At 44.3% G+C, this 23,659-nt stretch overlaps 1 protein-coding gene across 3 annotated transcripts in view; it reads left to right on the top strand.

Annotated features, from left to right (window-relative positions):
- The window catches only part of KIF26B (kinesin family member 26B), a 444,934-nt gene that overhangs the window by 277,933 nt on the left and 143,342 nt on the right, over positions 1 to 23,659 (top strand). Inside the window, exon 1 of one of the 3 annotated variants that reach the window (XM_078077888.1) lies at positions 394 to 770. The exons of the other annotated variants lie outside the window; for them this stretch is intronic. Within the exon in view, the coding sequence (XP_077934014.1) occupies positions 748 to 770 (23 nt within the window). The 5' untranslated portion in view covers positions 394 to 747. Of the gene's footprint in view, positions 1 to 393; positions 771 to 23,659 lie in introns of those variants that run through there. 3 annotated transcript variants of the gene reach the window in all.

The following is a 23,659-nucleotide window of genomic DNA, read 5'->3' as shown; positions in this document are numbered from 1 at the left end:
ATTATTCTCATGGGGACATATGCCTGCATCTGTTTGTCGACAAGTATTTACTTGCAGACTCACACGCATATCCAGAACCTTGGTTCTGTCGGCTTTGTCTGCACCGAATGGGTGCACATGGATGTATAATTAAAGATTTTAAACACTTGACTTTGATCGTCTGCTTTGCAGCTGCTGTGCTCAGAAAATTCCTGAGCTTCTGTGGGTTAATGGGAGTTCCAGCAAGTGTTTCTCTCCCTCCCAGTCTCTATTAGTAAAGCTCCTCTCTTCTCTGCCTCTCTCCCTCTCCCCCCTCCCTCCCTGTCTGTCTCTGCTCTTCCCTCCCTCCCGCTCTGAGATAGCAGACAAGAGAGAAACTGGTGCGGCGTCCCCCGAGAAGCGTGCCTGCAGGCGCCGATGGGCACGACCTCGCGAGTTCCTCTTCATCCGAAGCCGTGTGCTTGGAGGGAAATGCAATGTTGGAGCAGGGGCTGAGCTGGACTGGAAAGGTGGCTGGGAGCTCAGGGAGGCCAGGAGCGTGGTTTAGCCGAAGGCTGGAATCACAGGAATGTTTCACCGGGGTCTGCCCTGAGCCTTCCCAGACCCCCATGGATTGCAGAATTCCCCAGCCTTTTTTCCTTTACCTTCGCTCTATCTCCCTTCCTCCTGAGATGGTCCCAGATCTGCAAGAGACATTTGCAAGGAGCTATTTACTAACAGATGTGAAGACATGGATTCTGCACTTGATTATTTAGCCATGATTTATCAATGATGATGGATTGGAAGGCGTTGTAAGTAACAGCTGTCTCTATGCCTGTAGTTAGATGGTCTTAGTTGCTTTTTTTTTTTTAAACTTTAACTTTTTCAGTGAATTTCCTTTTTGAGAAAGGTGAAAATAACATGTATCAAGTATTCCAAAGTAGTTAGGAGGGTCCAGATGATACGAGTTTTCTTCTTGTTCTATTGACTTGCAGAATACTTAGAGCTCTATCAGATGAGACCCACAAACTACTGAATACCGAATCTCCAAACATCCCCCCAGAGGGTGACGCTGAAATGGGAAATAAATGAACCGGGTTTTTGAACTGACAATCATTGCTATAATCAGACTTATTCAGAGTTGCTAAAATATTTGACATTGTCTCGCCGCGGAATCAAAGCTGGAATTGAAATGTGTTCTCTTCGCAGGGTCATAAAAATGAAGTTAGCCTATGGCTTTCAGAACAGGCTCTGGCTACATACATGGGAGATTGATTTTTTTCCCCCTAATGTTAAATGTCAACTCTATTTCCCTTCTATTTCGGCTTTTCTTGAGACAGACCACCTCCCCGTTCTAGCATATAATATCTGGTCACTGTAGGGCTGTAGGACACTGTGTGCTAGTCAGAGGGCTTTCCATCTTTCTGTCCTGGGGCTTGATTTAAGCACTTAAACTGCCCAGGCTTAGGGGGAAAAAACACAGTAACTTGAAGACCAGAATCGGTTTATTTCACAGGAGAAAGGAACAGCCGTCTGAAAGATTAGAAATTGTAATGAAAGAATATGATTTACCTTTTCTTCGAAATTTGAAATGAGGTTAATTTTATATAGAGTGACTTAGGCTTTCTTGATTAAAAAACAGTATATTCTAGGAGACTTTTAAGATCATAAATCACTTAGGTAAGAACATCAAAGCAGATTGCTGGTCTTTTTTTTTTATGGCCAGTTGCAACTTTCTCTCTTCAGTCTATACAATAGTATCAATGCCGAGATCTCTGACTTCCTAAAACTTGCTGAGATTTGGAAGTGGGGTTTCTAACAGCGACACTGTAACAAGCTTTTCTGAGTGACTTTGGCTTTCTCTCCTCATCAAGTCCAGAACCCAGGCAGGGTTGTTGCCCTTCCCACCTGCCCATCCCCCTGCCTGTCTCCCAGCCTCCATCCTTCCCCCCACCCCACCCCAGAGTCTTGGAACATCATGAAAGATCCTTCTAAAGATCCCCTTGAGCGTGCCCTGCCCAGCTCTGGACAGAGGGAGCACTGTAATGTAACACACAGGGCTGCCAAATTTGGAATTGAATGAGCTCTGTTGATTCCTGAATATGAAATCAGTTCTGTGAGCAACTGAATGAGATCATATCTCACAAACCTAACCCAAAGTGTTCCTAACTTTATTGATTGGCATTTAACATCATCAAGGGTTACAGCACCGAGCACCGGAAGGGACCAGCCTAAGGCCAAACTAAATCCCCAAACTCTTCTCAGATTCCTGCTTGGGCAAATAGACCTCGGGCCACGCCTTTTAAAATATATCCTTTGTTATCAAGGGGAATCTGAGACAGAAAACACATGTTGGCAGGGTCACGTGAGTGCCTTGCTGCACACGAAAGTGGTTGTATCACAAGGGGAAATGCTTTCAATCTTGTGCTGTTTTGTTTTGGTTTTTTGTTTATATGGATTCCGTCAGACTTGCGCATCTGGAAGAGGTTTGGAGGGGAGTGAAGAAGCTAAGGCAGCACATGCAGGGAGAAGGAAAATCACTAAAAAAGTCGGATTCAAAAGGGAATCCTTCTCTTACCCTATTCCAGTTCCCACCCTTGGTCTTGGTTCCACGTTAAAGCAGAGACGCATGTAGCCTTCCTTGGCTCGTGGAGATAGAGATTCTTTCATTCTGCTTTTGGATTTCAAGCAAAGGAGGGAGGTTGCTCCAGAAATCTTTCTTAAAGGCAGTAAGAAACCATCTTTCGAGTTCCTGCTCACTTGAACTTAGCAAGCAACTCCCATCCCCTCCTGCTTTTCCTCCTCCACCCCCCCCCACCCCCGTGCCTTCTCTGTGCCTTGGGAGCATCCCTGGTGAGCGGCTCTGAAACCCCCAGGGATCTCATGGGTGTCCTCTTAGGGCAAAAAGACCAGCTGCCAAGGGCAGGGTTTGCATGGAGGGTGGAGAGTGCTTTTTAGTGGTGAATGAGCAGTGGGGCCAGATATGCTGATACCATACAGTCTTTGAGCAAGGCCGCTGATTGGCATCAGTAAAACTGCTGAGCAATTAAAAACCTACTGCAGTCAAGGTGAGAGAAAGAAGAGAAAGAGAAAGAGGTGGGTTGCCCCTGAGGAGTCTCAGGCAAAGTTCTCTTAAGCGCCCAGAAGGTCTAAATTGATAACGCCAATGGTTATGAGTCTGAAGCTGATCAATACCTTGCAGATGGAACGGAGCTTTCATGTTGGCCCCGTGTTTTGTGGAAAGCTTGCTCAGAACAAACTGCCAGGTCTCTCACTCGGCTCTGCAGTCCCAGCTGTGAGGGTGTATTCTCCCTGCACACCCTCTTCTTTAGCGACTGGGTCCCATCTCAAAGTTAGGAGCTCGGGCGCCGGGGGTGCAGTCGGTTAAGCATCCAACTCTTGGTTTCGGCTCAGGAACTGATCTCAGGGTCCTGAGATCGAGCCCCGCATTGGGCTCCATGCTCAGCGTGGAATTTGCTTGAGATTCTCTCTCCCTCTCCCTCTGCCTCTCCTGCTTGTTCTCTCTCTCTCTCTCTAAAATATGATAAATAAATCTGAAGAAAAATAAATAAAAGTTGGGTCTTTGGCTGAAGACCACATCAAAACCAAGTGTGGTCTTCAGATCTTCAGCTCCAAGGAAAAGTGCTGCCTTTAGGGTCATCCTCACTTTTCTTAGGTTCTTGTCTTTGCCCTTTGTCTGAGCTGAAGTCCACAGTCTTATACCTTCAGGATCCTTCTCACTATGAGCACCATTCCTCTCTAGTTCGTCTATACCACAGGGAACTCTCAGGTTCCTGGTGAGTTTGGCTGCAAAGCAATGATGTATCAACACAGCACACCCATCCCCAACCTCAACTTTCCACCTGTTCCCTTGGAAAGGCTGCAGGGAGGGCACCTGTCTTCAGTAAATTTGGAAAAGAAATCTCACCTGTGAAAAATGCCTCTGGAAGTTTTCCTGATGGGAAGAAAGACTTGCCTTCTCTGCCACACACTTTCTCATTGCCTTCCTCTAGGAAGCACTGTGATCCCACCAAACCTCCTTTCCGCGGGACCAATAGTTAGTATGCACATGTGAGCTACTGACCAGTACATCTCTTAGCTTCTCTAAGCTTCTGTTCTTGGCATCAAATGCATAATCGAATGGTGACATATGCTTAGCATGGTGTCCTGCTGTGTCCTTGTTGGTGACACTGTCCTCATGTTCTTCTGTGCTTTCTACAGAGGACCCCGATCCTAAATGATAGGGATCCCAGGGAAGATAGCACGATAGAAGAGAAGGGGTGCTGGGGTAGGAGTCAAGACCTGGGTCCACTTGTATGGCCTTGAGAACATGATCACATCACGTCTTCCCTGTCTCCACAAATGGAAATAGCTTCATTTCCCTAAACAGGTTACACCACCAAGATTCACACTGGCCCTCAACCCAGGAGGTCCTCCTTCCCTGCTGCTCTTGGCTAATCCCTTCCTTCTCTTCCCCTGTGGAACCTCCCCTGACCCCCTGTGCCTGGGTCAGGGCCCCTCCTCCACAATTCTGCAGCCCCTGCTTCTGTCCACCTGAGGCTTCCTCACCACAGAGACATCATGGTGTGCTCGTCTGCCTCTCTCGATAGACTGTAATCACCTTGACATTGACTGCCCCCCCCCCATTCCTGAACGCCAAGACCAGGACCCTGCTCAATGGACATTTGCTGAATGAATGCGTGAATGAAAGCAAGAGAGAATGGAGACCCTTTGCCCTGCCTCCATTGGAGGTCTCGAGCGAAGATGAAATGAAAGAATGTGTGAAAGACTTTGATCCATGGAGAGTGCTATGTGGTGGCCTTTAGTTTTTAAGTTTGTATAAGGCACAGTGTGCTTTTAGTCCCAATATTTTAGGCGGATTTTTTGGATACTAAGAATCAGAACTTTTAGTGAATGGATACAATCTTCTTTTCTTGTACTGTCCTTGCAAGATGGCTCCATTCTTTGTCACAGAAGCAGGACAGGCTTTATGTGCACCAGAGGCTCTGATGTTTGAAAATCTGTGAGCGACAAAAACGTTTCATTCCAAAATGAGAGATAAGGCTCTGAAAGCTAGTGCCTCTGGGAGGGATCGCTGTGTGACTTAACTTGACCCAGGGTAAGTGGATGATTGCAGATCTGTGCCTGAGAGGATGGGGGAGGGAAAGAGCTTTCCAAAGGGACAGGTGGGGAGAGAGGAAAAAAGGGTCCTGGGGCACAGGGGGTACCGCTCGCCCACTGCTCAGCTTCATCCTGGCTGAGGAAGGTGCTAGCAAGGACTTTGGAGCCTGACGCATCTGGGTTTGGATTCCAGCCTCATATTTGGGTCTCTGCTGCGTGTCATAAACCCTCACACGGGAGGTTATGGTTTTCCCTAGCAAGGCTCATACTCTGGTCCATGATGAAGCAAGTTCTTCCTTGGCATTAGGGTGGGTTTTCCTTCAGAAAATGTTCTTTGCAGGGGAGGGAGGAAAAAAAAAAGCACGTTTAAGAGAAGTAGTCATTCTCAGTGGCCAATGCAGAGCCACCAGATGGCCCAGAGGGTGACTGAGGTCAGGTCCACGAGGAGGCTTTGGTCATAGACGACCCTGTAGGAGTGTGTATAGGAATCCTGCACATATATATGGAAAATCCCACCGCGGCTGCCTTTGCCATTCGACAGAGTGCACTGCAAATCTATTATTCACCTCTCCGGGTCCAGCCCAGGGGTGTAGAAGCTCAGTTTTAACTTTCTGTTGGCTCTCAGATAAGCTCCACAAATGAGCCGCCCACTGTGTCTCGGTGTGCGGCTGGGGATGGAGGGTGAGGCCATGAGCCTGCAAAGCCTTCTCTGCCCACTGGCTGGCTGCACGAAAGGGAAATTGAGGAATTCTGCAAAAGCCACAAATCTGAGATGTCAGCTCATAAATATGTAAACTCCTCGCTTAGGTAATAAGCTCCCTGACAGCCAAAACTGTCATTTGCACATTCTCGTCAGCTGAACGCAGAGTTCCAGTTGCCAGACTGTCCCTGGATGCTGGGGACTCAAAGCTAGGGAGTGGGGAGTGGGAGTGGGGAGGGGAAGCTGGGCTGATTGTTCCGGAAAGATCTCTGGCTGCTCTCCATGGGCGCTGTCTGCCTCCACCCCACCATCAGGGGGGCTTTCTCTCTTGGTATTTTGATTACTAAGTGTAGGCAAAAATTTTGCAGTGTGGCACTTGTAATAGGAAAAAGGTTGAATATGAACATGCAAATGGAGACTGGGAAAACAGTTGCCAGCATTTGGCTTTTCAGCAACAGTGACTGAATCCGGACAGATTTCAATCTCTGTTGTATTATGTTTAAAACTCTATCGGGAGCTTAACCAAAATCAACAGTTGCCTATATATACATCGAATTTTAAATATAGGCCTGCAGATAAAAATCAGGGGAGGAAGCAGAGATTTGGTACATAAACATTCCTTGAGCATCTGGTATGTTGCAGGCACTTTGTAAGGTTTGGGGGATTCCAGAATGAATCAAGGAAGAGGGATGCTTAAGACACAAATAAATTCTGCTGTAATACTTTATGATAACCCCCAAAGTAGCTCTAGTAGCAAAACACTACCGGAAATTACAGAAGAAAAGAATAAGTTCTCCTTTGGGTGGTGGGGCAGGACTCACACGCATTAGAGGTGGGTCTCAGGGATGAGGAGGCAGGTGGCATTTCAGACAGAGCTGTTGGCATGAGTCTCTGCATGGAAGCATGAAAGTGCATGGGTGTCATGTGATTATATTGATGTTGCATGATGATTAAAACTAAATACAGCTGACCCTTCTACAATGTGGGGCTTGGGGCATCGACACATCCCCCCCACCACGCAGTTGAAAATCTGCATATAATTTCGGACTCCCCCCAAACTTAACTACCAATAGCCTTTGGTTGACCAGAAGTTGTACCAATAACATAAATAGTCGATTAACACATATTTTGTATGTCATATGTATTATAGATACTGAATTCTCACAATAAAGTAAGCTAAAGAGAAGAAAATGTTCTTAAGAAAATCATAAGGAAAAGATAATACAGTTACAGGACCGTATTTATTGAAAAAAAAATCCGTGTGTAAGTGGACCAGCGCAGTTCAAACTGGTGTTCAAGGGTCCACTGTATTTTTCAGATTCTCAAAATAGGCAAAGATTAGTGATAGATTGCAGTAAATAGGATGGTACGATGAGGATGATGAATAAACAGCTATCTCAGATAAGATGTGAATTCATGTCCCCTTTCACCGCTGATGGGAAACAGCAGATTGTGGGTCAAGTATAGTGAGAGGATGTAAGATCCACGCCTGTGCTTGGCACTGGGCTTCTGTGACTGGGTGGGTAAGTGGTCTTAGACTATTTGTTCACTCATTACATCTGTATGTCCATTGGTGAACATCACGGCATAAAGAAGAAAAGCTGTTCGAGAGAGGGAAGAAGAGATTGAGTCCAAACAACTTGATTTCCTTTGAAAAGTCAAAAGTCACTGGGAAACTTAGCTCTAGTAAAAGTACAGGATCTTATAGTACCTTTTAAGGTAATTTTTTTTAAAGATTTTATTCATTTATTTTAGAGAGAGAGTGCACGCAAAGGGAGGGGCAGAGGGAGAGGGAGAGAGAAAATCTCTAGTAGACTCCACGCTGAGCACAGAGCCTGACGTGGGGCTCGATCCGATGACCCTGAGATTGTGACCTGAGCCAAAACCAAGAGTCGGCTGCTCAACTGACTGAGCCACCCAGGCACCCCCATTTCAGGTAATTTAAAGTCTTTTTACAATTATAGTCAACACTCTGCCTGCCACCATTCTGCTAATCGATTTCCTTTATTAAGGTGGACACCCAAAATTCATGATATTGGGAGATATTAATGAGCCTTCTAAAACACCAAAGAAGGATAGGATAATAATTTGGATGCTTGTAAGAGTAAGTCAGAGCATCACAGTATTATAGAAGTAACAGCGTTTCCAAGCTGGAAGAGTCCTTCTGGGGTCATGTATTTTGCTGACTTCCAGATCCTTGAAGAATGGCCTTCTGGGAGTTGAGACTGGGCTGCTCTCACACAGTCCTTCTTGGATCTGTTTTTGCACCCGTGTTTTCCATTCAACAAATGTTCATAAGGCCCTTGTGACATGTAGGATAAATATTTCCATGAGATACTGGCTGTGCCCTCCAGGAGCTGCCAGTTTTATAAGGGGGTAAGACACCTATGTGAAGAATGTAGACAGGAAGTTATTTTTAAAATACAACGAAAGCGATCTAGGAAAAGTCAGAAATAGAAAATTATTTCCACGTAAAATGAAAGACAGGCCCCTGAAATAGAGAATTTGCTCTATTAATGTGAACTTCCACAGTCACATTTGTCTTATTTAAGAAGTTTTGGGCATCCAGCAAGAGAGAAAAGTTAGGTGATGTTGCATGCTGGGTGTTACCCGTGTTTTTATTCTGGGGAAATGCAGAGCAGGATTAGAACTGAATTGTCGAAATTTGTTCTAATTTGTCACTTGTTCATAGCCTAAGAACATACTCTTCAAGTCCAAGCACATTATTGATTTAATTACCTTGAAAATAGAATTTTGAAAATTATCTATTAAAAAAAATCAAAGATTCATAAGTTAGTTAACAAGAAATGTGAGCAGTACCTACAGGCTTGGCTTTCATCATGAGAATGACCCCAGGGATAGGCCAAGGAAATGTGGGCTTTGAGCCCCCTCTGGAGGAAAAAAAGAGAGCCCTCCCCTGAAGCTCCGGCAGCAAAGGGTTTCTTTTCTAAAGGTCAGAAATGGAAAAAAAGAGTCATCTAATCAAATTGACTTTTGGAATTAACCTTATAAATCTGAAGTCTACAGTCTTTAACTCAACAGAGAACCCAATGAAGATATTTCCTACAAGAGGCAACTTCAAAAACATCCCTCCCCCAAGGGCTTGGTAGAACAAATGTTGGACATGGACTAATAATGATGTGGAAAAAATAATTATAATGAACACAATAATTGTATTTGTTTTATGGACATAATAGCCTGCAAAACCCCATACGACACAGCATTTCATAGATTATCATCATTTAAGAAGTCAGCAAACAATAAAAACAAACAAAAAAAATGTGTTTATTCATTCTCTCATTCTACAAGTGTTTATGGAGAATCTCCTGTGTCCCTGTGGGCAAGACCTAGGTCGGAGTGGGAGATATTAAGCATCAGCTCTGACTGTGTGCCTTCCCGTAGGAGGAGCGAAGGTTGTGGGTATGGAGACAGGGAAGCAAAAACACTGAGGAGTCGGGAGATCTCTTGGAAGGCTGGACTCTCTGCACCCTTTAAAAAGCAGTCTGCAGAATCCTATTTTAGCCCCCCTACAAAATAGAAAATAATCATCTTTCCCACTGATTTTGAAGAACCTGTTACTGTACCTTGCCAGTCTTGCTTTGGAAATATTTTGAAACTCAAAGACATCCAAATAGGCCCCCAAGCATAACCTTGCAGAAGCCCTGGGCTGGAGGAATGCGTAATTGAAAGTCACCTCCACCACGGTTTCCAAGCTCCTTCATTGATGGGAAGACCTGGAGCCAGACTTTTCTTCTTCAGGGTCAGTGATATGGGGCCAATCATCCATCCACCCATCTGTGGGTATGTAGTGTTGGGAACACAGCTGCAGGAAATATGGGTCGGCTCCTGCCTTTATGGTGTTTGTGGTCCTGTGAGGAAGACACTAATAATCACAGCCAGTTGTAAGACGCAATATGGCGGGCGACGCGTCACTCCTTCTCCTCACCAGGGATCACACTGGCAGGTGCCCAGCTGGTATGAGAAACACGGTGGTCCGGTCTCTCAGCCTGTGGGCAGCCCAGACAACTTCTTTCTAGGGCATTAAGGAAAGAGTTACTGTCTATACCCAATTTCAGTCATGGACGGGTTTAAACCAAACTACGTTAGTTTGCTTAACACAGCATTTGGCTTCGTATTTGTATTTATTTGGCACCCGTGCTCTCCGAGTGCCCCCGGACACTGCAAAGTGTGCTGGTGACGGTGATCGTTGGCTGCCCTGCCCCTGGTCATTCCCGCACTAGGATGCTCATCACAGGAGAAACCGCCAAGAAAGTAATTGCCTCCCGCACACAAAGCCTGCAGACACCTGCTTGACGGAAGAATCCAGTTCGGGCCGGTGGTTTTCAGGCCAACGCGTGGCGCTGATGGAGATTTTCCTGACGTCTGATTTAAGGCTGTCGAAGACTCCAATTCGTTGGCTCAGATTGAGAATGTCCTTTTTTCTGACCTTTCTGGGCCACCAGTAAGGCCCTCCCAGCCAACAACCCAACCAAAACTCCTATTCAGGATGCCCGGGACCTGAGACCCATCAGAGTCAACCTCATAGCGTGGATTGAAGGTTGAGAAGCCCTTGGTGGGGCCAGTGTTCACAGCTGGTCTGAATGCAGCAGGGCCAAAAGCAAAGGCACGGCTTTCACCTTGCTTTTCATTATTCACCTATTTAGAAGCTTCCAGAAAAGAATCTCTAAAAAGAAACACTTAAGATATGGTTTTCCTATTAATGTTTCATTATGACAATAATTGTAACAAACACTGGGTATGTACTCTGGGGCGGGAACTGTTCTAAGAGATAGATCGATACATAGACAGACAGAATATATATAGTTTAAATCTCACAACTCTGTGAGGTGTAGCTACTCGTGTATCTTGTTTGACAGCTGACAAAACCATGACACAGCAAAGTGAAGGCACTTGACCAAGGTCACAGAGCTGTGAGGGACAGGAGGCAGATTTGAACCCAGACAGTTTGGCTCCAGAGGCCCTCCTCTTGGCTGTTTCTCTTTTCTGCCTCTGGAGACTCTGAAATACTAAGCACTCAGTAAATGTTCACTAAAGCATGCACCAATTCCTAAGCTAATACCTCTTCCCCGCCCACACTTTACTGGGTGGTCCTGGAGGCCCATCAAAATCGTGGGCCTGAGAGCACCCTGAGAGATCTTCTAGTCTAGATTGAGTCTAGAGTGTTCATCGGCTGGTCATCTAGAATCGCAGCCACACTTAAAGGGACCCACCTAGCTGAACTGACTTTGAAAGAACTACAAGAATTGATGAATACAACATTATGCTATGGTATGACATTGGGTGGGAAGCTCCTCTTAGCCACCTCGATAGAAGTAGGAGCAAAAAAATCACCTAGAAGATCAATGAATAGTAGAGTAGGTACCGATACCGTTTGTTTAAGGATTTATACCTTATCGGTTTCCCCACAATGGTTCTAAGTGGCTTATAAAATGAAATATTTATAAAATAAATTAGATCTTAAAATATATGTAGGCAACCAGTTAGAAGAAGAGAGTAAGAGAAACCAGTTCCTGGACCAAGTTGGTTATTGCAGTTGGACATTAATTATGCTCTGAATTTTATGGAAACGAAAGCAAATGGATCAGAAAGGAGTGAAAGAGGAAGGGATGGAGATATCTGCTGAGCTCCTACTGAGGGCCTGTGGTTCTGATGGCCACTTTCCAAGTTACGTCCTTTATCTTCCCAACAGACCCTTGCACTGGACGTCATTATTTTCGTATGTGTCAAAGAGGTAACAGAGCCAGGATTTGAACCAAGTCTCTATGATTCCTAAGCCTGTGCTTTTTCTATTGGGTTATATTATTATCATCCACTAAAATGACACATAGGATTGTCTGCAGGCTCCTAGCCTTTCTCCAAGAATTTGTTTTAATGGATCCTTATGTAGGGAGCAGTGGGTAATAACATAGCAACCTATGAATAGTAGGTACTCAGTCAGTATTTGTAGAATAAGATGAATAAATAAATGCATACATAATAAGATGAAAGATATCTTCTTTAATTTTTATAAGCTATAGAAATGGTTTTTATGGGTGCTCTTATATCAGCCCCTATTTAAACACAAAGTCGTATCGTAGCATCATAAATCGGTACAAGGCATTTAGGTAAAGGCCTAAAAATATAACGTTTTATCTTTTTTCTTTTCTTGTTTAATATTTCAAAACAGCAGTGTAGGCCTCCTTATCTTTACTTCTTCAGCCCCCCACTTATTCTTCAACCCCCCGAAATGTACTCTGCCTCTCCTCTGACTCTGTTCAAGATCAATGATGAGCTTATTAGTTCTGGTCCAGTGGACACTCTTCATTTGCTGTCTTTGTTGGTCTCTTAGTGGCATTTAACATCGGAGACCGCCCCCCGTCTGTCTTTTGCCCCCAGTCTCCATGGCTCCTTAACAGGCTCCTTCGCCCTTCCCTCTCTTGCATCACTCAGCAGATGTTGAGGTCCTCACAGTTCTGTTCTCGTTCCACTCGGCACCTCCCTGGGCACCCCCTCCACTCTCATGACTTCGGTGGCCATCTTCGTGCTAAAGACTCCACCATCAGAAAACCTAAACCAAATATATTTTATTTCCAAATACTAAGAAAGATCTAAACCCTGACTGTACATCTGGAAAATCAGTGGCTCCTCTTCATGAAGTCAAAGGCTAGGGAAAAAAGTGAAAACTCTGGTATGTTTCTTAACCTTTCCTTGGTAATTAGTCCTACATCAGGAGTCACTTCTGTGTATCTTTGAACAACTCTTTGCATGGGTGGTTATTACTTATCTGTTTGACAGAGTGGAAGGAAAGCACAGACATTTAAAGATAAAGTGCTTGTAGCCGCTCTCAACTGAATATGATTCATAAAGATAAAATGCCTTCTGAAATTTTAATAGAAATCAATGTGAAATAAGATCCGATTTCTAAAAACTCAAATTACGAGCAATTTGTAGAGCGTGTCTGTTGTGTAAACGTGGGAATCCACACGAGAAGATGATTGATCGTTTGACTGATTACATAACGTGAATCACATTCTGTCTGACTGTGCGTGAGTGTGTCTCAGACACAGCTGGATGGCATCCTGCTCTAGAGAATGCGTGTTCTCTTCCTTTCACAAAATCTGTTCCTAGAAGCTCTGTTAGAACAGAAATATTATTTTTCTGATAATAATATCAGACCTGGGAGTTTTATTCTTAGCCAAGGATTCAGTGTCAGAAAACAATAGTTATAGTTAACAATGAGTTAGTAAAGTTGAGATAGTACTTTAAAAGTATATGGCTACTTAAAATAATATAATCATGCTCCCAATTCTGCAAAAATGGGCTCCATTTAATTTAGGATTGCAGTAACTAACACTAGCCACAGCATAAAAAATGGAATACTACCTACTATAGATTTCACCGACCTAAAAGTAATATGCCTTCCAAAGTAAACGTTAGTGAATTGGGCAGCTTCACCCAGGTCAGATTTCTTTCCAGAGTTACCCAGGAAATGTGAAAGAAATCTTCATTTGTTTTGATAAATTTCTCTATTGCCTGCAATTTATTTCAAAATAATTCCTTTTGTGATAGCAGTGTTTAATCTTTTGATCATTCTTTTCAAAAATACTTAACTGCAAGACAAAAAAAGTATGAAGAATGTAACAAAAACTTTAATTGAAAGGAATCCACTGAGTTATCTTCTTCTTTTTAATTTCTTTGTTATTCTTCCTGTCTTCTCCCTCCTCCCCCATATTGCACCCATGCACGTGCACGCATGCACACACACATACACATAGACACACACCCCTGCATGTGCACAGCCCCCAACAACCTCAGGAGCAGCATTAGGGACAGTAAGTGCTATAGTGGGAAGGGAGGGATGGGGGGACAGTCCCTTCTCGGTGCTCAAGTCATGTCCTATCAATGGAGATGTGTACCCCGGACCTACCTCCTTTCCTTTCCCATGCTACTTTGTAGCGTAACCGCCCTACACCTGCAGAAATAATCAAATAAGCAAGTATGTGCAAGAAAAAGTAAAGTATAGGGGTGCCTGGGTAGCTCAGTCAGTTAAGCGTCAGACTCTTGGTTTTGGCTCAGGTCATGACCTTAGGGTACTGAGATCGAGCCCTGGGTGGTCTCCATGCTCAGCGCAGAGTCTGCTTGTCATTCTCCTTCTCCCTCCTGCCTTTCCCCCCACTCATGTGCTCTCTCTCTCTATCTCTCAAGTAAGTAAGTAAGTAAATAAATAAATAAATAAATAAATAAATATTTTTAAAAAGTAAATTATAGGTCATTGTTAGCAGCTTTGATTCAAAGTCACAAAAGGTTCACTCCAATCTCATAGGCTATGATTACTACAGATTCTTTCTCCTTTCATGAGTTACTTTGCTCTGGAGTAATCTCTCATCTACGCTGTCTGTTCTGTGGAGATCGCTTCTATATTGAAAGCAAAGCTGCCTTCTTTCTCTGCACTAGAGCTTTTGGACATGCTTGTGGTGAGTGCACTTTATTACAGTGTGCCTCTACCATGCTTGTCAGCAGTCTGCACAGACTCCAACCCACGTGGCTCAGCAGCGGAGTGGGTAGGGAAGGAGAGGGTGTAAGTTTCCGCCTCTCTCCCTCTAGTGGGGCTGCAGAGGTGCCGGCAATCAAAAAGACGTCCCAGGATCTGGGTCACTGCAGCCTTGCAGCAGAGTCAGGGACAGACGTTCTGTGCCTCTGCCATGTCCAGTTCGTCCCATTGTATTGCAGAGACCCCATGCGAATTGTCATTCTTTGAAATAACTTACTTAATGATGTCCTCCAATTTCAACTATAGCAAATAATTTGTTGAACGAAAAGAAATATATTGATATTAAAGGAGAAAAAAAATTACGTCCTTTAGCAAACAAAGCCGTTATATTCAAATTTAATTAACCAAGAAGCCCCCAAACCACAGAGTGTGTCACCCAGCATTGACAATTAATTAGCTTTGCTCTGAAAGAGCCACAGGTATTGAGCAAAGAGTTATGGATTAAAGGCTTTATTTTCTCTACCGATGCTGTCCATTTCTAGCTATCACACCCTGATAGCACTTGGCTGCTTCAGGCATCAAATTATTCCTGGAGTGAGTAGCTTCATGTCAGTTTCTCATTTCACATGATCAAAATATGGGAAGAGTGAGAATAAAGCCCCATTTCTTTTAAAATAAAGACCTCAAAAGTGAACAACACAACTGCTGTTCAGTTTCTTCTGCCTTTCAAGATAATTCTCTGCCAAACAGCTAAGGAAGATAAATATTAAGGAAAACTCGCAGGGAATTAGTAGTCACCCTTGGCTTTTAAATGGGCTATCTTGTTTATGGTAAATCATGCAGTCTCTTCCTTTAACGTTACATTAGCATATGTATAAATGATTTAATTAGAAACTACTGGAGTTAGCATTTACAATGCAGCATGATGTAATGAAAAGAACATTAGATTCATTAGATTCTTAAAATCAAATTATCTGGAATATGCTTATTCCTTGAAGGAATCTTAACTTTAGTTGGTCTTTGTACTGTAGAAGATCTATGTGCACGCACACATACACACACACACACACTGGACAATTGTTTCCACCAGAGAAATCAGGCCTTAACATTCCCCAAGGAATGGGCTTTAATTAGCCTGTGATTGTCTTTTTCTGTCTATAGCTGGATGGTAATTACCCAGTTTCACCCACTTCATTCAGGAAGACTAGCCGGTTCTCAAATATTCGTGTTTATGAAAGATCCCAGTAATGGTGGTTAACTAAGATCATATATATCTGCTTTGGGATGGATTTTTAAACTTACATTTGCATTTACTTGGATCTGGTGTCCTAGGTGCTCACAGTACTTTTTTTTTTTTTTTTTTAAGATTTTATTCATTTATTTGAGAGAGAGCATGAGTGGGGAGAAGGGCAAAGGAAGAGGGAGAAGCAGACTCCCCACTGAACAGGGAGGCCAAAGTGGGGCTCGATCCCAGGACCCAGGGGCCATGACCCTGATGTAGCAAAGACGTTAGGGTTCGAAGCCAATAGCCAAGAAAAGATTCTTAAGACGTCTTTGGTGCAAAAAGTTGTAGGAACAGGACCCGCTGCCCTGCGGTTGTGAGGAGTGGCTGATTATATAGTTTCAAGTTGGGAGGGGGTTAGGGAGAGCATAAGTCTCTAAGGAATTTGGAAGCAAGGTTTCCAGGACCTTGAGGGGGCTAGCTGTTGTTGGGAAAAGGTCATTTATTACTGTCTAATAAAACCTGAGTCATGAGACCCTTCAGATGTATATTGGTGGGTCTTATGCTTGGGGGGTGACTGCCAATGTGTATCTTGGGGGGTTTAGAGATAAAGGAAGTTTCCAAAGGAATTTTTATATGTTAAAGTAGACTTACAGGATCCTGGGGGGTTGGGCTAGGATTGCCTTTTGCCCTTAGCCAAGTATTAACATCGAGGCAGCTGAGTCCCTAGAGGAATGCCACTCTGCCTGTCTCAAGGACTCGTCAGTGGACTATGGATAGTAAGGAAATTTAATTTTTCCTTTGCCTTCATCTCCCATATCAACCTGAATGGAAGACAGACGCTTCACTGACTGAGCCACCCAGGCGACCCCACAGTTCCTTTAATTCATGTATTATCAGGCCCCGTTTGCAAAGGTGTGGCTCTGGAAGAGACTAAGCCCTGGGTACTAAGCCGGCTTGGGCTGGGCAGAGCAGGCCAGAGATGAAGATCTACAGACAGGAAGCACCTGTTCAGAAGGGACTAATGACCAGAAGGTCAGTCAGCACATGGACAAGCATGTAAGGACCCAATGCAAATGAGGAAGAAAGCTGGTGGGGCAGGGGGGTGGGGGTGGGACCCAGGCTGGAGCAGAAGGGCTGTGAGCAGAAGTCCAGCCAGCAAGCAGAAGCCAGGAGGCGGGAGACCAGGAAGCTGGGTTAGGAGTCTGGGAAGACCAAGCCCCGGGGCTTGGCATGGGCTACGTAACAGGAACACGTAAGTGCTGGGTCATCAAACCCGGGTGCACGGCCACTGGCCCCACGTCACACAGCAGGCAAGGCCGTGTCCCATGGAAACAGGACAGTGTGCCCACCCTGGGCATGCTCCTTACCTGGCGTTGTCCAAAGCATCTGTAGTCAGTGCACTTCAAGGATAACGCCCTGGAGGCCCACCTCTGGACTGCTGGGTCCCTACGGCTTTCTCCTCCCTGAGAGAGTTCTTGCGGGGGAGTATCATGTATCGCGTATCAGCAGGTTAGAGCCTCGCCCCCCAGGAGAGCGGGGAGTAAAAGAAGTGTAGCTTTGTAGGTGTGCGTGGAGAGCAATAATGCTGTGCAGGTAATGAGGAAATTAACAGCTCTGGGGTCGAGTTCAGGGGATGTCACACAGCATTGAAGGCAGTGGACAAATTGTGTGCTTCTTTAGACCCTGCTGTTAACGCATGCACTGAGGGTAAGTTTGGGGTTATTCCATCTTCCAATGTTCTTGAAAGAATGAGGGTGCACTCGCTTGAGATATGACAGATTGCAGAAGCTTGAAGCAAGACACATCTTCTCGAGGTCGCTCCGTCTCAGAAACAGAACTTCCCGGGCTCTAGTGAGCGTTTCCCTCCAGGTCCTGCCCTGGTGTTTGTCATCTTGGCGGTACCGGGGTCTGACATGAGGTTTGCAGGACATGCAGAGATAGGAAAGGGAATAGGGAAGTCCACATGTCCCCAGGCTGCCAATAGAAGGTGGCACCAACTCGTCAAGTTCTGGACCAGTTCGCTGGAGCAGAGGTGCCCAGCCTTCTCTTCGGCCCGGGGACCCCGCCTCCTGCAGATGGCTCCCCACTCCATCAGCGATCCCCTTGCACAGAATATACAAGGAAGCCGAGAAGATCAGCTACAATGTCTGGTGTCCGGCTTCCAGGCAGCTGGAAGTGAGCAGAGCTTAGTGAATGGTGGGTTGTGAGCAGCAGCTGCATTTTTTTTTTTTTTTTAAATCAAACATCTTCTGCTTTATTTGGGCCTATGAAAGCATTTCTATTTTCACACAAGGACCTTGGCTCAGCAAACACTCTCATAGGTCCCCAGCTTTACACAAAGGAGAAGGTTTTACTTTGAATAGCTTTTGTAAAAACCATAGTTTATGAATGGGCTCTTTTTGCTCCCATTATTTTTGATGTGAGCCGTATTTTTTCATTTATCCATAATATTCTCCCTCTGACCATGAAAAACATCCAGACACACATGGATTAGCAACATCTACCAATAGCATGGTTTTCAAATACTGCTTTTTACCCAGTTTGTGCCCCCGGTTATGGGTGAATGGTGTGCTGCTCAGATAACACAGTTCGGGAGAAGCTTCTAGCTCTACCCTGGTGGTGAAGCTCTTTAACTGGGTAGCGGGTCACCCGCCACGTGTCTGCAGGCTCCTTCACGCTTCTCTTTATCTCTGCTGCCATGGAGCCAGAATAAAGTTATCAGTCGTGCTGGGTGATGTGATTCTTGTCATCTGTGCATTTTAGCAGTGGACTCTTGAACACAGAGCGGCTGCTGGGTGACTCACAGATGACTTCCGCGATATCCATAGCCCACTGACTGCATAGTTGTTTTGTGCAGAGCTGCCATCCAGTAAATACTGACGGACTGATTGAGTGTCTGGAGCATTCGGATGCATTCCAAGCAGCTTCCAGCATTCCGTTGGTGTCTATAGAGGGAGAGGCTCGAGGTAGCGGAGGATGGTACATACTAATGTCTGTTGTTATTGTCATGCAAGGGCTCACTCCGGGTTGGGACTGGAGGGACAGAGAAGCCATTTTCATATAATTTGCCATTCACGTCCTAATGCTGGGTATGACCTGACTCACTCAGCGGCGACATTTTCCCCCTGTGCTATGAAGGTACGTTGCTAAGCAACCAGATCAGTAATTGGTAAATGCTTATATATGATTTGATTTGAGTTCCACACAAAAATATATAACTGCTTTTTGGGGGGGTCTTCATTATTAAGCAAATGATTATGATTTGGTTTTATTTTGCCCAAATAAAATAAAATAACTGCTTTCATTTATCAAGTTGCGTAATAACGTGATGCCATGGACAAACCTGGGCCCCAGACAAGCAAAAGCTTGAATCTTGATCTCAAGTCTGAGAATCACGAGTCCCACACTCCCTGCTTAGCTTCTTACCCCACATTGCTGAGTGAGGATGGGTGTGACCGTGGGCGGAAAATGCTTTAGAAAGAGTAAGACCCTCCAAGGTATGAGCATTATCTAGAACTCCAGGCTACTTAAGTGTAGGACTTTCCGTGTGTTGTCATCCCCAAGGCTGGATGGATTCGGCTGCACCGAGCAGCGCACACACTGTCCCCTCAACAAGGCACTAAGCTCTGGGGCGGGTGGCAGGTGCAGAAGAAAGGACGTGTGAGGCATTGACCTTCAGGGAGCTAATACCGCAGTGTGGGAGGCAGCGCTAGAAACACAGAGAGACAAGCACAAGCCCCCAACGCAGAGCAGCATCTCATTAAGGGTTGGAACATAAGATAGATTCTCTCAAGACCAACCACTGTAAGACTTCAAGGCGATGGATGAGGACCCCCGAAGACTGAAGGAGTTGATGACAGCAACTTACACAAGCCCTTGACGAATGGGCAGATTTTTAAGAGAAGAATACAGGTGAATTCATAGAAATGATCACTGTGGGTGGGTGTTGTGCATTAAACGCTAGCCGTCAATTCATTTTCGAACTCTAATCTCACCTGGCTGTGCTGTTTTGCGCAATGTGGTGTGAGGTTAACGGTCAGCCATGTTTTGCTCCTGATGGTAAACATTTTATTTGACTCATGTCATGAATTATCTTCCTGCACTAATGAAATGGATCATTTACATAAAAATCAGAAAAACCCCAAGACCCGTATGCTTTTCAGCCTCCGGAGACATGGAAATGACCTCAGTGACAGCCAATTACAGCCTGGAAGGGTGGAGGAGGTTGCTCTTCTTCCCTGCTGGAGAGTCTCCAAACTGAGTAGCAGGCTTCGCGGCAGTGCCCGAACGCTTTCCAATCAGGGTGATTTCAAAATGATGCGTAACTGTTGTTTTGTTGCTGTTGTTTTTGGGTTTTTTTGTTACGTGCACGTGGACATCCTGCCTGTTTCCAGAAGCTTTGCCTCGGACCACTGGTTCTTGTCACCTAGGCTCTCTATTTCTAATCGGCTTTATTTTCTTCAACCCCTGCGTCATTGACCCCGTGGGTTTCCGAGGAGCTGCTGTGATCTGTCATGTCATTGCTCATTATCAGGCAGTCTTAATCCTCCGAGCATTGAAATATTTTATAATGGCGCAGAAGCTGTCGCAGCCCATGGCAGCCCCGGCCACTGTCATGTCAGGTAGAAGTTTGGGTTGTCTTTTACATGCTGACAGTGGACATCCTATCACCGTCGTCCCCTCCTGGGTCAGGAGATGTGGCAGTGTGGAGGGCCTCTGCCCTGCCCTCCCCTGGAGTGGCTCTTCAGCTGATGCCTCAACCAGCCAATTGCCTGGGCCCAATGTAGTTGAGCTTGAATGACCTCTTAATTCGTATAGACCATATACCCACCTATCTGAGCATCCCACAGATAAGAAGAAATGCTTTCTTGGGGCACGTAGGTGGCTCCGTCGGTTAAGTGTCTGACTCTTGATCTCTACTCAGGTCTTGATCTCAGGGTTGTGAGTTCGAGCCCGGCGTTGGGCTCCAAACTGAGAATAGAGCCTACTTTAAAAAAAAAAAAAAAAGAGGAAATGCTCTCCGAATGTGGTTAGCAACACACAGTATGTCAAATTTTAAAAAAAATAGTGAATCCTTAAAAAAATGACTACACTGCCTGATACTCCTGCCTGTTCCCTAAGGAAAGTTCTATTCCTCCTGAAGCTAATAATTCTTAAGAGATTGTTAAGTCAATATTTTAGTAATCTCTAGACACTAAGGGTGGCAGACCCCAATTTAACTCTCATGAGATACACTTATCACAAAGGGCTTTCCATTTAAGCACCCACAATTCTGAAAATTCAAGGTCAAATAGTCTGTCACACAAATGCAAAAAAAAAAAAAAAAGAATCCTCATAAAATCCCCCTCTGATCTATATAACTGAGACCTAAGATTTCCCCCCAACTAACCCAATTACAGTTACCAGGTAGTTATTTGTCTCCTTTTTTTTTACATCTGGGTAGATCTGGCCAATGAGAATAAGTAACTGTCCCGTGTGAAGGTCATCTCAATTCTAAACTGATTTCTGGATTCAGATAACATCCCACAATGTGTTAGGATAGTTGTCTCCTGGGCGAGATGTCCCCAGAGGGAAAAACGGAGCTCACCAGTTTAAATTCTTGCCAAGTTCCCAGCCTCATAAGGCTTAGCGTGACACCACTTTCCTTATTCAGTAAATATGAATTTCATCCTGTTAGAGAGACTATCTTTTTTTCTTGAAACAAGGCACAGAGAAGTAAATGAAGCTTATGGATATTTAAGGATGTGTGCTGGGATGAATAGCTTGAAGGTAATATGTGATACTCTCCATGGTAAGAATGAGACAAGCTAAATATAGCTATAGTAGTGTTTTAGGGTTTTTTTATTGTTTGAAATCTTCTAAGACGACCCACTCATTCATTTTTTGCCCTGTAAAGAAAGAACTTATTAGAAGGCATTAATTACACAAAATACACGTCTGGCCAAAATGTCTTTACCTTTTCAATTCTTTCATGACTCCCTCTCCTTTATGTCACTGAATAATACAATTATCCATGAGTGATTTCTGGACCCTAACCTTCCCCTCTCTGCCTGTCATTGAAGTGTTATATAATAAAAGCAGAAGCTGCTGACTTCCAAGAAATTGGAACATATAAGACAGATTAGATCAAACAGCTGGCTCTAATGATGTCGAAATTAAAGTAAAATGTTCTCATAGAACATAAGGCTATAAAATGGTTCTTATTAATTTTTCAAATTCTGGAATTCTCTTTAGTACATTTATTTCATATACATGTTTTAAAAAGAAAGTAATTTTTAATTGTATTCTCAAAATAATTCCCTCCATTACTATTTCTCTGCATTGAAGCCAACAGAGGCTTCCCTAAATGGAATTTAGTGATTCTAGGAATCACTTCAGAAACTCTGCCTTGGAAGAGATTTTGGAAAACATCTGATGCATCTTTCCCCCTGATATTCCCTGGAAGTTATTTTCTGGCTCCTACTTAGGCACTTCTGATGACAGAAAGCTCACTATTTCGTGAAGCAGACCCTTGACTAATGGGTTACTCTGGTTTCTGGAAAGATAAACCTTATACTTATAAACCCAAATGTGTCTTTATGTCTCGCCTACCTGTTTTGCTACCTATTTAGAGACAGTGTTGTACAATATGGGGCAGGTAGACCTACATTCAGTCTCAGCTTCACTACCTATAATCCTACAAAGTGCCATCTATTAAGAACTTCCTTTGTATTGAACCTCTAACGTACAGTCTTATTTCATTTTCCTAAAAAGTCTACAAAGGTAGGTACTATTTTTGCTGGATCTTACTACACAGAACCTGAGGCTGATAATCATACTGATGACAGTGATGATCGTATTATCGAGTGCCAACAACACGCCAGGTGCTATGTAGATCCTTCGTATACATTATAAACAATCAGGATTGAAGTAATTTGCCCATTATCTGCCCAGTAGCTGACGAAGTTTGACGTCCAGATTCAGGTCAGATGCTAAAAGGACTCTGGATTTAACTCTTTGAAGTCCCGTTTCTTTGTGAAATTGGGAGTAGTATTGTCTTCCTCAGCAGGTTTTCTGAGATTAAATAAGATAGACTGTGAAATTATCTGGCATTCTTGCTTGAAAAATACTTCCTGCTACATATCATTTACTCATTTTTTAAAAAGATTTTATTTATTTATTTATCTAGTTATCTATTTATTTATTTATGAAAGAGAGAGAGAGAATGCCTGCGCTCGAGCAGGGAGAGGGGCAGAGGGACAAGCAGACTCTGCTGAGCATGGAGCCTAATGCGGGACTCGATCTCATAACCCAGAGAGCATGACCTGAGCTGAAATCAAGATTCGGACAGTTAATCAACTGAGCAACCGAGGCACCCCTGTTCATTTTTTTTTTTTTTTTTGAAGACAGTTTTTTAGAAGACTTTTCCTTCCCTTTTCTCCTGGTTTATATTCTCTAGGCTAAATATCCCCAGATCCTTCAATCTTCATTCATTCATTCAACATATACATATGCTCCTTTGACCCCGCTGGGATTTACATTCTAGAGAGGAAACAGACAATAAACAACACACATGATAACTAAATAAATCACCTGCTGCGTTAGAAGACAGGAAGTGTCATGCAGGGGGTGGGTGGGTAAGGCAGGCAGGGTAAGGGAAATGAGGAGATTGGGGGCGGGTGCTGCTGGTTCATTTACTACAGATGTGTAACCAGTTATCCCGAAACTTAGTGGCTTAAGTCAATAACGATCACTTACTATCTTTCATGGTCTCTGGAGTTCAGAAATTTGGGACAAGACATAGTGGGGATGGCTTATCTATGCTCACAGTGCCTTGGGCCTCAGCCAAAAGACTTGAAATATGGCCCCCGCAATCATGTAAAGGCTCATGTACTCAGATGTCTGGTAGTTGATGCTGGCTATCGACTGGAGTCCCCAGTTCTTCTCTGCATGGCCTTTTCCATGTGACCTGGGCTTCCTCACAACATGGAGGCCGGGTTCTAAGGGTGAGAAAGTTGGTAGAAGCCATATTGTCTGTTATGACCCAACCTTGGAGGTCATTCAACATCATTCCCACCACATTTTGTTCATCAAGGCAATTTGGAAGTTCCAGTGGGGTTCAAAGAGAAGGAAAATAGACCATGCCTGTCGATGTCATGTCCTAGGAAGAGCATGTGGGATGGGA

The sequence above is a fragment of the Halichoerus grypus genome, chromosome 7 (genome assembly GCF_964656455.1).
Source record: "Halichoerus grypus chromosome 7, mHalGry1.hap1.1, whole genome shotgun sequence".
Classification (NCBI taxonomy): domain Eukaryota; kingdom Metazoa; phylum Chordata; class Mammalia; order Carnivora; family Phocidae; genus Halichoerus; species Halichoerus grypus.
This window is presented reverse-complemented; position numbering and strand designations above follow the sequence as displayed.